Genomic DNA, 13,662 nt, shown 5'->3' with positions numbered 1-13,662 from the left:
CCATTCGTCCTTCCATTCACGCCTGTCGCGACACCACTGGAGGCGGGCTGCACGATGTTGGGGCGTGAGCGGAAGACGGCCTAACGGTGTGCGGGACCGTAGCCCAGCTTCATGGAGACGGTTGCGAATGGTCCTCGCCGATACCCCAGGAGCAACAGTGTCCCTAATTTGCTGGGAAGTGGCGGTGCGGTCCCCTACGGCACTGCGTAGGATCCTACGGTCTTGGCGTGCATCCGTGCGTCGCTGCGGTCCGGTCGCAGGTCGACGGGCACGTGCACCTTCCGCCGACCACTGGCGTCAACATCGATGTACTGTGGAGACCTCACGCCCCACGTGTTGAGCAGTTCGGCGGTACGTCCACCCGGCCTCCCGCATGCCCACTATACGCCCTCGCTCAAAGTCCGTCAACTGCACATACGGTTCACGTCCACGCTGTCGCGGCATGCTACCAGAGTTAAAGACTGCGATGGAGCTCCGTATGCAACGGCAAACTGGCTGACACTGACGGCGGCGGTGCACAAATGCTGCGCAGCTAGCGCCATTCGACGGCCAACACCGCGGTTCCTGGTGTGTCCGCTGTGCCGTGCGTGTGATCATTGCTTGTACAGCCCTCTCGCAGTGTCCGGAGCAAGTATGGTGGGTCTGACACACCGGTGTCAATGTGTTCTTTTTTCCATTTCCAGGAGTGTAGATCACATGTCTCACCTGCACATATTTGTGCTTTCTCATTAACTGACGATGTATAAACATCTATAGTGTTTAATTATGAATGAAGCGTATCTTACTACCAACGTGTACCATTTTGCTGATCTGGAGAAAACACGCAGTTAGAAACTAACGTAATTCTTACCATTTTTATCTCCTGTGGGGTAAATTCTGCCACCATTCCGCAGGCAGAAAATATTTTGAATGTATGCAAAGCTTTGTGGCTAAATGCTAGTACACTATTGCAATTTACTGTCGCAGCTCATTTTCACACTGATAAAGGTTTCTTCCCATATGCTGTGACTTATAAGCTGATAGGCGAATGTTGCTTGAAAAAATACTTAGTAAAGTTACTGAGTTTTGGGGATATTGTGTTGGTTTCCATTCTTGCAGTTTCGTTTCTTTTTTACATTATATGACTTTACACCATACTTTTCAGTTGTAGTACTATGCTTCTGTAATACTTATTTCAGATATTTAGTGATCATTACCAGTTGTAGAATCAATTATTCTTTCTAGAGTCACTCTCCTTATCCAGATGCTCAACATTTCATGTCTCCATCCCTGGCATCCCTGGCCTGGCGGTCAGTGTATCATGCTATTTCATACCTTGCGTTACCATGTAAGCACACGTACTGCATTTCACCAAATTCCTGTGTATTCCACTTTGGCTAGCTTTCCGCCATTATCAGCGTGTCGGCAGTTGATTTTCGGCTCTGTTCTAAATATTACTACCGGATGTCTTGTGGTTTCCTAACTGGTGATTTACGCAAGATAGTTTCGACAGCAAAAGCATTTTACCGCATAATTTTATGGTTGGTGACATTTGAGAGATTTCATATTGGTGTTCTTTACCTCATTACTCATGTGCCTCACAGATTTACCAAAATGCCCAATTTGCATAGCTAGTTCTGTAGATAGTCAATTTTCCTCAACAGATATTTCGATATTCACATTAACTGTCTGAGACTGTATCTCCTGAATTCCCATTAAAATTGTTGCCATTACTATTTTTAAACCTGACAGCATTTCTTTAACCCTCACAATACCCCGGTAGCTGAGTGGTCAGCGTGACAGACTGTCAATTCTAAGGGCCCGGGTTCGATCCCCGTCTGGGTCGGAAATTCTCTCCGCTCAGGGACTCGGTGTCGTGTTGTCCTAATCATCATTATTTCATCCCCATCGACACGCAGGTCGACGAAGTGGCGTCAAATCGAAAGACCTGCACCAGGCGAACGGTCTACCCGGCGGGAGGCCCTACCACACGACATTTCCATTTCCACAGCTGGGAGAGGGTGCTTCTGAACACCCGCCTTTTGAAAATATTGCAATCTCTTCATATACTTTACATTTTAAATTTTTTAAAAAAGTGTTAGTTGTTTTCAATTATTTCTTATATCAGATTATGTAATTGTATTAACTTTTTCATTAAAACTTTACACATAAATTTAAGTCTTGGTAGTGATCGTGATTTTTTTCAGCAAATGTCATACTCATATTTTTAGGTTCCGGACCCATCTTTCACATCTGTATATCTTTAAAAAGCATGTTATAAGCAAATGTCAACGACGGTTATCGAAACTTGTATTTAAAAATTTTTTTTTGTTGTTGTCATAATGTGCTACCCAAATCCCCACCCCCACTCAGTGTGCATATTACGGAAAATGGGTTGGTATCGCTAAGACGGAGCCAGAAGATAGGCAGGTCCTGGACCCCAATTATACATCAGTACTTCTTTAAATAGTATGTTGCTGTTAAAAGTTACCAACAACTAATGAAATTTGTTTTTCCTTTGAATTTTATTTTGGGTGGACGTGAACTACCACCGTTGGTAGTTCATATTATACACTCCTGGAAATGGAAAAAAGAACACATTGACACCGGTGTGTCAGACCCACCATACTTGCTCCGGACACTGCGAGAGGGCTGTACAAGCAATGATCACACACACGGCACAGCGGACACACCAGGAACCGCGGTGTTGGCCGTCGAATGGCGCTAGCTGCGCAGCATTTGTGCACCGCCGCCGTCAGTGTCAGCCAGTTTGCCGTGGCATACGGAGCTCCATCGCAGTCTTTAACACTGGTAGCATGCCGCGACAGCGTGGACGTGAACCGTATGTGCAGCTGACGGACTTTGAGCGAGGGCGTATAGTGGGCATGCGGGAGGCCGGGTGGACGTACCGCCGAATTGCTCAACACGTGGGGCGTGAGGTCTCCACAGTACATCGATGTTGTCGCCAGTGGTCGGCGGAAGGTGCACGTGCCCGTCGACCTGGGACCGGACCGCAGCGACGCACGGATGCACGCCAAGACCGTAGGATCCTACGCAGTGCCGTAGGGGACCGCACCGCCACTTCCCAGCAAATTAGGGACACTGTTGCTCCTGGGGTATCGGCGAGGACCATTCGCAACCGTCTCCATGAAGCTGGGCTACGGTCCCGCACACCGTTAGGTCGTCTTCCGCTCACGCCCCAACATCGTGCAGCCCGCCTCCAGTGGTGTCGCGACAGGCGTGAATGGAGGGACGAATGGAGACGTGTCGTCTTCAGCGATGAGAGTCGCTTCTGCCTTGGTGCCAATGATGGTCGTATGCGTGTTTGGCGCCGTGCAGGTGAGCGCCACAATCAGGACTGCATACGACCGAGGCACACAGGGCCAACACCCGGCATCATGGTGTGGGGAGCGATCTCCTACACTGGCCGTACACCACTGGTGATCGTCGAGGGGACACTGAATAGTGCACGGTACATCCAAACCGTCATCGAACCCATCGTTCTACCATTCCTAGACCGGCAAGGGAACTTGCTGTTCCAACAGGACAATGCACGTCCGCATGTATCCCGTGCCACCCAACGTGCTCTAGAAGGTGTAAGTCAACTACCCTGGCCAGCAAGATCTCCGGATCTGTCCCCCATTGAGCATGTTTGGGACTGGATGAAGCGTCGTCTCACGCGGTCTGCACGTCCAGCACGAACGCTGGTCCAACTGAGGCGCTAGGTGGAAATGGCATGGCAAGCCGTTCCACAGGACTACATCCAGCATCTCTACGATCGTCTCCATGGGAGAATATCAGCCTGCATTGCTGCGAAAGGTGGATATACACTGTACTAGTGCCGACATTGTGCATGCTCTGTTGCCTGTGTCTATGTGCCTGTGGTTCTGTCAGTGTGATCATGTGATGTATCTGACCCCAGGAATGTGTCAATAAAGTTTCCCCTTCCTGGGACAATGAATTCACGGTGTTCTTATTTCAATTTCCAGGAGTGTATAAAATGCGTTGTATTGTTAGGATTAAACTTTTATTCTCATTATATCTAGAATCCATCGTAACAAAACACAGGCAAACTATTAAGACCGGCCTGTAGATTTGTTTGGACCTGATAAATGTGTGATGTACTTCCTGCTATGATTTAATCCTTGTTTAAATGTGCCTCAACAATCAGCAAAGATAAAAAAAAGTACATAACATACTTGCAGGAACATCCAAGTGCAACTGTTATTTTTTATTGGAAGAAAGTTTCTTAATAAGAGGCTCGCACTTTAGAAGCACTCCATTGCCTACAAAATGAAATTGGGTTGTTTCATGGGAGGAGGCCAAACTGCGAGTTCGTCGGTCTCATCGGATGAGGGAAGGTTGGGCAAGGAAGTCGGCCGTCCCCTCTTCAAAGGAACCATCCGGGCATTTGCCTAAAGAGATTTAGGGAAATCACGGAAAACCTAAATCAGGATGGCCGGACGCGGGACTCAACCGCCGTCCTCCCGAATGGGAGTCCAGTGTGCTAACGACTGTGGTACCTCGCTTGGTGCCTACAAACTGATCTCCTCTTCCAGGAAGATTGCAATGAATATTTGGTACAAAAATTTGATAAGATTGCTTTATATGGAGCGGATCAAGAAACTCCCCATCGCTGTTCTGGTTATACTGAGGTGAAGAGTATAGCTACAAAGTAATAATGAGCTTCCAGTGAGTAGTTTTCTTTTTCTATGGGACATTTACTAAAATGCAATAGTATAATAATGCTTCATTGCTGGAACACAATGACTACATATTACTAAGCAATAACAAAAATGAACAACATGAAAACAACAAAGATAAAATGAATAACAATATTTTCCTATGTGTGCAGATTACAAACCTCCATTGACAAACCATTTAGGCTTGAGAGTTGTGCTCTTTTCCGAGCATAAAAGATAGGTGTGAGAATGATGAAATTTAAAATAAAAGGAGCTTCTTTCATCTTAATATGAAAACAACCCTTCGTCATAGCGCAACCATTCTTTGAGTATGTGAGGGGAGGATGATACGCTGGAAATTTGATGCTGTCCAGTGTTCTTGCACACAGTAAAAAAGTGATCACAAAGTGTCTCTTGGATGCATTCCTGACGCAATTTGTTGTCTTCAACCGTCACTGCCCAATCATAGTCGATTGGATTTACGTCTGGAGACTGCCAGACACCTCCATGCCTATACGTCTGTGTGTCTATTGACCTAACTGTGAGTTGCCCCTAATGTTTTGAAGCAGCTACAATCTTGCATCAGGTCGACTATAGGTTTCTCCATTACTGAACAGAGAGACTGAAAGGTTGGCATCATACATTCTTCTAAAACAAGAATTTGTTCCTCGGAGACTATAGTAACTAGAAGTTCAATCATTTCAACCAATGTTGCTGGAGTCAGCCAGCCCCCAAGCAGGCAAACTTATCGTTAACCATTTCCTGTGACAACAGTGTGACTTGGAGAGTAGCGAGTGCTTCATGCCCACAATCTACTTTATAATGTCACATATAGGAGATGATGCATTATCCACATATCCCACCGTTATTTGTCCGGTAATGGGAAGAAAGACTTGGCGCCAGTGTCCCACATTAACTCCCAAACCTTTCCAAGATGTTACTTGGAGTGAAGATGTGTGTCACAAGTGTTACTGACATGTCTCTCTGTTGAGGACGCAAAGGTACACGACGCCCTTGAAGATATTCACGAGCAGTGAGTTTTGTGCTGGCATCATGTTTCATTCTATTCTTCGTGACGCAAACAGTACCCAGGATGTTGTAAAGAGATTATGGTGTGTACCGTAGTTGTAATCTGTCTTTATTACTTTAACCGTCATAATGAATCGCAACGGAGAGGTTTGGTTCGAAGTACTGACATCACTTCGGTGTTTCAGACTGTGGAACTTGTACTCGAAGATTCATATGGTCTCACAAGCTCTGGAGCCATTCTGGACTAAAGAATGGACATTCAAAGATGACAACGTGGTGTCCCTGCTTGTCCGTCTTGGTGAAGCCGACAGAAAGCTGTTTCCCTTTGACATCGCAGATTACGACTGGGAGTGCCACCTCGCCAATACCATGCGTGGATTTCGCCTTTACATCATGAATGAGAGCTTCGACAACTTGCAGGCGGCCAGGAAAAGATATCATCGGTGAGTGTGTGTTGTTTTCCATGGTATTGCTTGCAACTGCAGTGTTCTGCACGTATGAAGGCAGCTGGTAATAACCCGCTGAGGTCGACATATTTTTTTGCAAAGTTACTGAGAAATAGTTGAAATAAATAATTATTTCAACTATTTGTCATGTTACTGTGGTATGATTTCAATGAAAGGAAGGACCGGAGTAAAGCGTAACTGGGATAGTTACTATCAGCCACACACATTACGTTACTCGCGGAGTATAGCGTTTTCAGCACCTCGTAAGTATTCAAATAACAAATAAAGTAAATATGCTACTACCCTTACTTGAAACCGAGCGAGGTGGCGCAGTGGTTAGCACACTGGACTCGCATTCGGGAGGACGACGGTTCAATCCCGTCTCCGGCCATCCTGATTTAGGTTTTCCGTGATTTCCCTAAATCGCTTCAGGCAAATGCCGGGATGGTTCCTTTGAAAGGGCACGGCCGATTTCCTTCCCCATCCTTCCCTCACCCGAGCTTGCGCTCCGTCTCTAATGACCTCGTTGTCGACGGGACGTTAAACACTAATCTCCTCCTCCTCCCTCCTCCTTACTTGAAAGCATTCTTCAGAAGTGCTTCCACAACCACACATGTGTTCATAGTCAGCGAATAGTCTAAAATGTCGCTTAGTGATTCAACAAATCTCGTGAAATAAATCACCACTAAGTAACCACTAAAAGTGGTCACGTGGAGCAGTTCATTGAATGTTGAGTATTTCTGTAAAACGAGTAATAATTATGATATTGTTATTCAGCAGCGTATCATTAGTTTTCCACATTCTTATCCGATCTTTAGAAAGGAAAATAGGGCACAGACTTTCAACATCTCGTAACCACAGTATCACCTTAATTGAGTGTAACATACACATGCGTCTGAGCAACAATTTATAAGTATCGTAACTGGTTTTGAACTTATTATATGAACAGAATTTTCTTCTTGCACACATACTATCTCGTCCCTCTATCTTAATCGTGATAACCAAGCTCTTTTTCGGTATCAAAGTTCTGTAACTGACGAAATGGAGTCTCTCACATTTCTGTTAGCAAAACATTCACAGTTGATACGTAAACTGCCCAGAATTGAAACATCCGCTACAATTGTGCAAAATGATTATTGCTGAAACATTATACAAAACCGTTTCGGGGTCGTAGAGCCGTCTTCAGGTGCAACCGTAAATTAAGAAGGAAACTGTGTGTCTCTCACATTAAGACCCATAAAATGCTACTAATAATACAAACGAAAAGAGTCAAAAGTACAAAATAATGAGCATATCAGTAGAAAGTGTACGAATCCGACTTAAGCTTAAAGGCGGCAAATTCAGCGTGCCTAGATAAGCCGTCACGCTAAAACCACCTCTCAAATGTGAGTGACGTAAGTTAACTGTATGTTTCAAGCGCCGACTAGGGCTTAGAGTCTAATTAAGCCTTACAGAGCCGGATCGGAGACTATATGAAAGGCCAGGAGCTGCAAAGTAAGGATAAAACTGATCCTACGAAAGACCAACCGACGTCAAGTCTGCAGCACGCAAATTCATGTAACTGTAACAAACGAAAACACTATTAAAACATCCGCAACTAAGCAACTAAACGCCTGACAAACGACGAGACCGCAGCGCCAGCCATTAATCAGTGTTTCGTGGAAAGAGGCAAAGTGGCCCGTCTACCAACGGAACGAGAACTGCGCGACTCTGCAACAAGCTGCACTGAAGTAAACACGCCGTGATGAGCGTCCCACCCGAGCAAAAGAGAAACTAACATAAAGTTAAAACCGACGCAAATAGTAATTTGTAACTGTAGCTAACAGTACATGTAGAAGAGATAAACTCTCCAAAAAAATCTTAGTGAACCAAGTGCGAAGTAACTGGTAAAAGTATAAAAACCTGAGGTAAAACCATTACAGTCAACGGACGCAAAACTTAGACAGGTCACATCTAATGTCAAACCACTCCACTGTGCGAGGTGCATATAGCAAGGAAATAAAAAAAATGCTATAATAAAAAGAAATGGTGACAGTAAGACACAGGCCAGAAACAATGAAAGTGCAGTCGTCGACAAAAGTACATATAATGCTGGATAAAATGAGTTCAGTAACCGAACAGGTAGCCCATCAACTAGACAATTAAGGGTAACAAACATAAAAATGGATAAAGAACACTAGGAACAGGAACAAGAGCAAGTTAGGTACATCAAAAATGATTAACTATTGCAAGCACTGAAAAAAAACTGTTTCAAAATATTAATATATTTGCGTTCTACCTGTCCGTTGAAAGAAATGGGAGGATTAGTAGTTGTTCCTTTGAAAATCTCTATCTCTTCTAGGATGTTCGGAGTCACGCCCTCAGGACAGACATGTTATACTGAGAGCTCGTCCACGAAATTACCCAGTCTGTGATCAGAAAGTGCAAGACGCATGGATAATGCCCTTTTGGGTTGACTGACGGGTGCAAAGCTCCTAGAACCTGGTGTGAAAACTTCCACCAGTTTGCCTCACATAATGCACCCACTTAATACAATAAAGCCCCGTTTTGTTAAACGGTTGACAAGCCTTATATTCAGGACTTATCAGCCACTGTCCATTACTATTAGATTTAAAGAAAGCATGAATAATATGTTATTTTCACTTACGAGCAACCGCAGCTAAATTTCCACGTTTTGAATGAAATGGTCCGCACTGTGTGTGAAGTAGTTTTCATTAGAAGTCGCCCAAAAGGATTTTACAGCCAGTGCGGATCATTTTACTCAAAAATCAGGGATAATATTTAGTTCCCTCAGTCAGTCAATTTCTCCGAAATATTCCCGTTTTAAGCAATCCTACCGAACTTTTTCATCTCATCTACATCTTGAAAATGAGAAATAAAATATTGGTGACAGGCATGAATGCAAATTACAGGGATTAACAACAGACTTGAATACTAAAACTGCGGCTTGGTGGGGTGGGGGCTCCTCGTAAATCTCCATTCAATATTTTCTCAGGGTTACAGAACAATACTAATAGATAAGACGGTTGGAACTTTAATGGTGGAAACTATTTATTTACAGTTCGTACAAAATAGATATTTGTTTCAAAGTTTTGCTGACCTTCAAAGCAGTCATCAACATTGTGTATAGCCCGTTGCCAGCGATGTGGAAGTCGTAGGATACTCTTAGCAGTGCCAGTTGTGTTGAGAGTTCGAGCGGCGCGGTCTATTGCCCGACGAATTTGTAGCAGTTCAGAGGCGAATGCCGTGAAGTGTTTCCTTCCGTTTAGAAATCGAGTTGAACTTACGAGCGTTTAAGTCAGCGGAGTGCAGTAGGTGGTATAGCCCTTAGCAGCCCCATCAGTCAAACAAATCAGTAACAGCTTGCACTGTAAGTGCTTGAGCATTGTCCTTCAAAATGATGGTCAGATCCTGAAGAAAGTGTCATCACTTCTGTCTCTAAGTTGGTCGTAGGTTGTGTTCTAAAACTGAATAGCATAGAGACAGATGTGATGATACTTTCTGCAGGACCTGTCCGTAATTTTTCAGGACCATGCTCAATCACGTATAGTGCAAGCTGTTACTAATTTGTTTGACTGATGGGGCTGTAAAGTGCTATAACACCTACTGCACTCCCCTGACTGACGCCCTCGTGAGTTCAACTCGATTTCTAAACTGAAGGAAACACTTCACGGCATTCGCATCAGGACTGCTACAAATACGTCGGGCAATAGACCGCGCAGCCCGAACTCTCAACACAACTGGCACTGCTAAGAGTATGCTACGACTTCCACATCGCTGGCAACAGGTTATACACAATGCTGGTGACTACTTTGAAGGTCAGTAAAACTTTGAAACACTTATCTATTTTGTACGAGCTGTAAATAAATAGTTTCCACTATTAAATTTCCAACCCTCGTAGTTTACTGAGCAGGAGCTTGCAGTATTAAATACAGGGCTTTTTTAAACAGCAGCTAGCCATTTACTAAGAAAAAGTTCAGAGTATAGTGGCTTTACTGGTTCAAAAAACAAGATTTCTGTAAAGTTGCAATGTTACATGATAAAGGTAACATGTCAGGCAAAGAAGAGGGAATCATAATATCATTAAAAGCGTTAATTAAACATCGGTTGATTATGAAGCCCTTACAGTATGAGTGGATAAAAGTAAAACACAAGCTGTTTATAAAGATATAATGCAATGTTTTATTAATAGTCATATTATTGAATGAGCTAAGCTTGATCCGACTAATAGCTTCCTAGCAAAATTGCAAACTATGTTTAAAAGCGTAAATCTAGTGTTGGAGCAAGAGCAAAAAGAAGACTGTTACCGAAGAACCCAGGAATCGCCACACTTAGAGGGGTCCTGAAGACTCAGAAGCATTGTTTCCCAAATAGGCCTTTTGTTAATTCGATGAGTAGCTGAGACCATGAGCCTCCTGGATATATAATAGCGTCCTTACCAGCATTACTTTTAGCCTCAGCATAACAGGGTTAAAATTTGGAGGAAGGTTATACAAGTTAGACAAGTAGCTACAATTCATAAGTAAGTTTTCTTTGACACTGAAAGTATGCAAACAACTGTTCCCATAAATGAGATCATGGGTTTGATTTAAAGTAATCTGCATGCATTTAGCACTTTTGAAAATGAATGCATTCTTAACATTTTGAAGTTGCTTATTGCTTTGTTGAAATACAATTATTGTAAGTTTAGTGAAGATATATGACAGTAGAATAAAGGCTCAGTTATGGGCTCTCCCCTGGCAACTACATTAGTCAATATATATACGTCCCACGTATAGGAAGGATTCTTTGATGGAAGTTCCAAATTTAGAGACAAAATGGTGGTATATGGAAGATATTTTTATGACATGATTAACACTAACTATGAGAACAAAGACCAATTTACCGATATGAACAAAGCCCTGAATAGCCTATGGCTCGACATTAATTTTATTATTGAGTATTACCAGAGTAGCGCTTTATCTTATCTGGACCTGGCACTTACTGTACATGACGATGGTATTGGCTTCAACGTTTACTTTAAACCAACCACGTCCGATACATTAATACATAACTCGTCCATACATCCTAGAACTAACAAACCGGCGGACATCATATCCATGATTCACAGATTGCATGAGGTCCCACTTTATAAATAAGACTCTAACGAGAAATGGGACACTATAAAGTTTCTAGGGTAACACCCAAATCAATCTTCAAAGCGCCACTGATTTCAGCATCAACTCTAGACCAATTTTTTTAGCCCTATGTATTGTAGCTTATAATTTAACATCAAAATTATTTAAACTGATGAAGATGCTTTAGCCTCAAAACCTTTAAAAAACACAATCAAATTACACGATTTAATAAAAAGTTATTTCAAAAGGCACAAATAATAAGACAGTTTAGCATCAGAAGAGAACAAAGGCAAAATTAACCATTGTAATATCAAAATCTATTTTACAGATAGCAGTACTTAGAAAAAAACACTGTACTGTTCCATGGTTTTAAACTTAGTACAAACAGTCTCACCATTATGCAGGTGGGATTACAACCCATATTTTAGGCCAACGAAGTGTGTCAGGGCCTCGCTCAGAAATTTACTCCAAGAGTTGGCCATTAAGCTCAACGCTGGTGGTAACCGGTTGTCCCACTACTTTTACATAGGTAGAATAAGGAGAGTATAAGTTTTAGAGCACTAAGAGAGAGAAAACCTTACCACACATGTTGTAGTAGCGTAAAAACAATCACACATCATTTAAAATGAGAAAACAGTTTAGCATCTATACCATCCATGAACTACCCAAATCAAATCTGCCTTATATTATTAGTTGCTGCAGGCCCCTTTGGCTGAACGGCGCACATTTAAGCAAGTGGCAAGAGCAGTTTATGGCGAAATACCAACAAGGCGATGCAATGGTTACAGGTGCATTCAAATTCTCCAAAGTACTCTGAAGTTACAGCTGGTCCTCCCCTAGAAATTCGAATAAAAAAAAAATAACGTAAATGAATGAGCAGTTCAACTCAAACGATGGCCATCAACTTCACTCGCCTTCAACACGACTCATTTACTATGCAATACAGAAGACAGGAGCTCCCCATTATCTCCCCTTAAATCATGGTGATAACTGCAGGAACAGCGCACGCAGCCTCGCAGCGTCCCAGAGAGCTCTAAGTCAAGGCACCGCCACGAGCTTACCAGAAATATTGATAAGGGAGTATCACTGATAGGCTCGATACGCATCTCCCACCTTCTTTAACTACAAAATTCAGTGACGCTCCAGAAGTTACGCAGCGATTTGAAAGCAATATCGACAACACAGACTGAACTGTTCGACTCTGTTAATATGATTTACATGTGGTTATGTTTGACTGTTGCAGCTTACTCGTTTTGCACTACACACTGCTCGCCATAGGGAGCGCGGTGCTCCTGCTCGTCCTCTGGCGGATTCTCGCCGCCCACATAGGACTGTGACTCCCACGCGGCTGTCCGGCTGCACCAGTAAACTAGTGAGATCCTGCAAGCGTGCCGTTTCTGCAGAGCCCGTGCACCACCTCACACAACACTGTCACATTCCATTATCAGTTCATATATTTACTTGATTTGGTGTAAAGCATTTTTTTAATTGTTGCAGTTCTTCATTCTAAATGTAAATTACCGAAGCTACATAAAAGTTTTATTTGTATTCTTATATTTATTCTTGTAGTTATATTATTAAGATTACTTCTATCACTATTAAGTCACCATAAACCCTAACTTTAATTGCTTATTGTTTATTGTTATGTCCGCTAGACCGTTTCAAATGTTTTGTACGTAGTTACATTAATCAGTCTGTTTGATGCGATATAAGACCTTATACGTCTTTCCTTGTGAAGAGTGTCAAGTGAATAAATGCACAGATGTTTATGACCCAAACCTGGAAATTTTAAAAATAATTCTGCATTAAAATTTCCTTTCGTATATTCGTCACCTTCCTTTTTCCTATTCTTCAGTTAATGTATAGAATAGGTTAATGTTTCTCGATGCGAAATCTGGAAAAAATACTTGTGAAATCAGTGTCGAGATCATATTTGGCGACAGAACTGAGAAGCCACCAAAGTGATATTTTCCCAACTTTTATTGTTGACTGGAATACACGCTTCGAAACTGTGAAGTTATCAGCGATAAAATACAGAAAGGAGATCATCTACAACATTTGCTGCAGTTGTACAGGTCGAAAGACTTGTTATAGGGGCAGAAACTCAGAGGGGAGTGAGATAGGGTTGTAGTCTATCCTTTACGTTATATAATCTATCTAAAAAGCACGCAATAAAGGAAACCATGAAGGAATTATGCAAAGGAATTCCTAGAGAAGGTGAATTTTAAGGCTTTTGAACGATATTGTAATTAGTAATAGACGACAAATGGCATAGGAGTCAAATGAACGGAATGGACAGTGTCTTGAAAAGATATTATAAAGTGAACATGAATAATAGTAAACGAAGAGTAATGGAGTATAGCCGAATTAAATTGAATGATTCTGAGAGAACTAAATTATGAAAACAGT

At 42.6% G+C, this 13,662-nt stretch overlaps 1 protein-coding gene across 1 annotated transcript in view; it reads left to right on the top strand.

Annotated features, from left to right (window-relative positions):
* LOC126203566 (fatty acyl-CoA reductase wat-like) overlaps nucleotides 1–12,669 on the top strand; it is a 206,266-nt gene extending 193,597 nt beyond the window's left edge. Inside the window, exons 8-9 of the mRNA XM_049937892.1 lie at nucleotides 5,876–6,133; nucleotides 12,497–12,669. Coding sequence (XP_049793849.1) covers nucleotides 5,876–6,133; nucleotides 12,497–12,590 — 352 coding nt within the window. The 3' untranslated portion in view covers nucleotides 12,591–12,669. The remainder of the gene's footprint in view (nucleotides 1–5,875; nucleotides 6,134–12,496) is intronic.
* The last annotated feature ends 993 nt before the right edge of the window (nucleotides 12,670–13,662 follow it).

Source organism: Schistocerca nitens, chromosome 9, assembly GCF_023898315.1.
Source record: "Schistocerca nitens isolate TAMUIC-IGC-003100 chromosome 9, iqSchNite1.1, whole genome shotgun sequence".
Taxonomy (NCBI): Eukaryota; Metazoa; Arthropoda; class Insecta; order Orthoptera; family Acrididae; genus Schistocerca; species Schistocerca nitens.
This window is presented reverse-complemented; position numbering and strand designations above follow the sequence as displayed.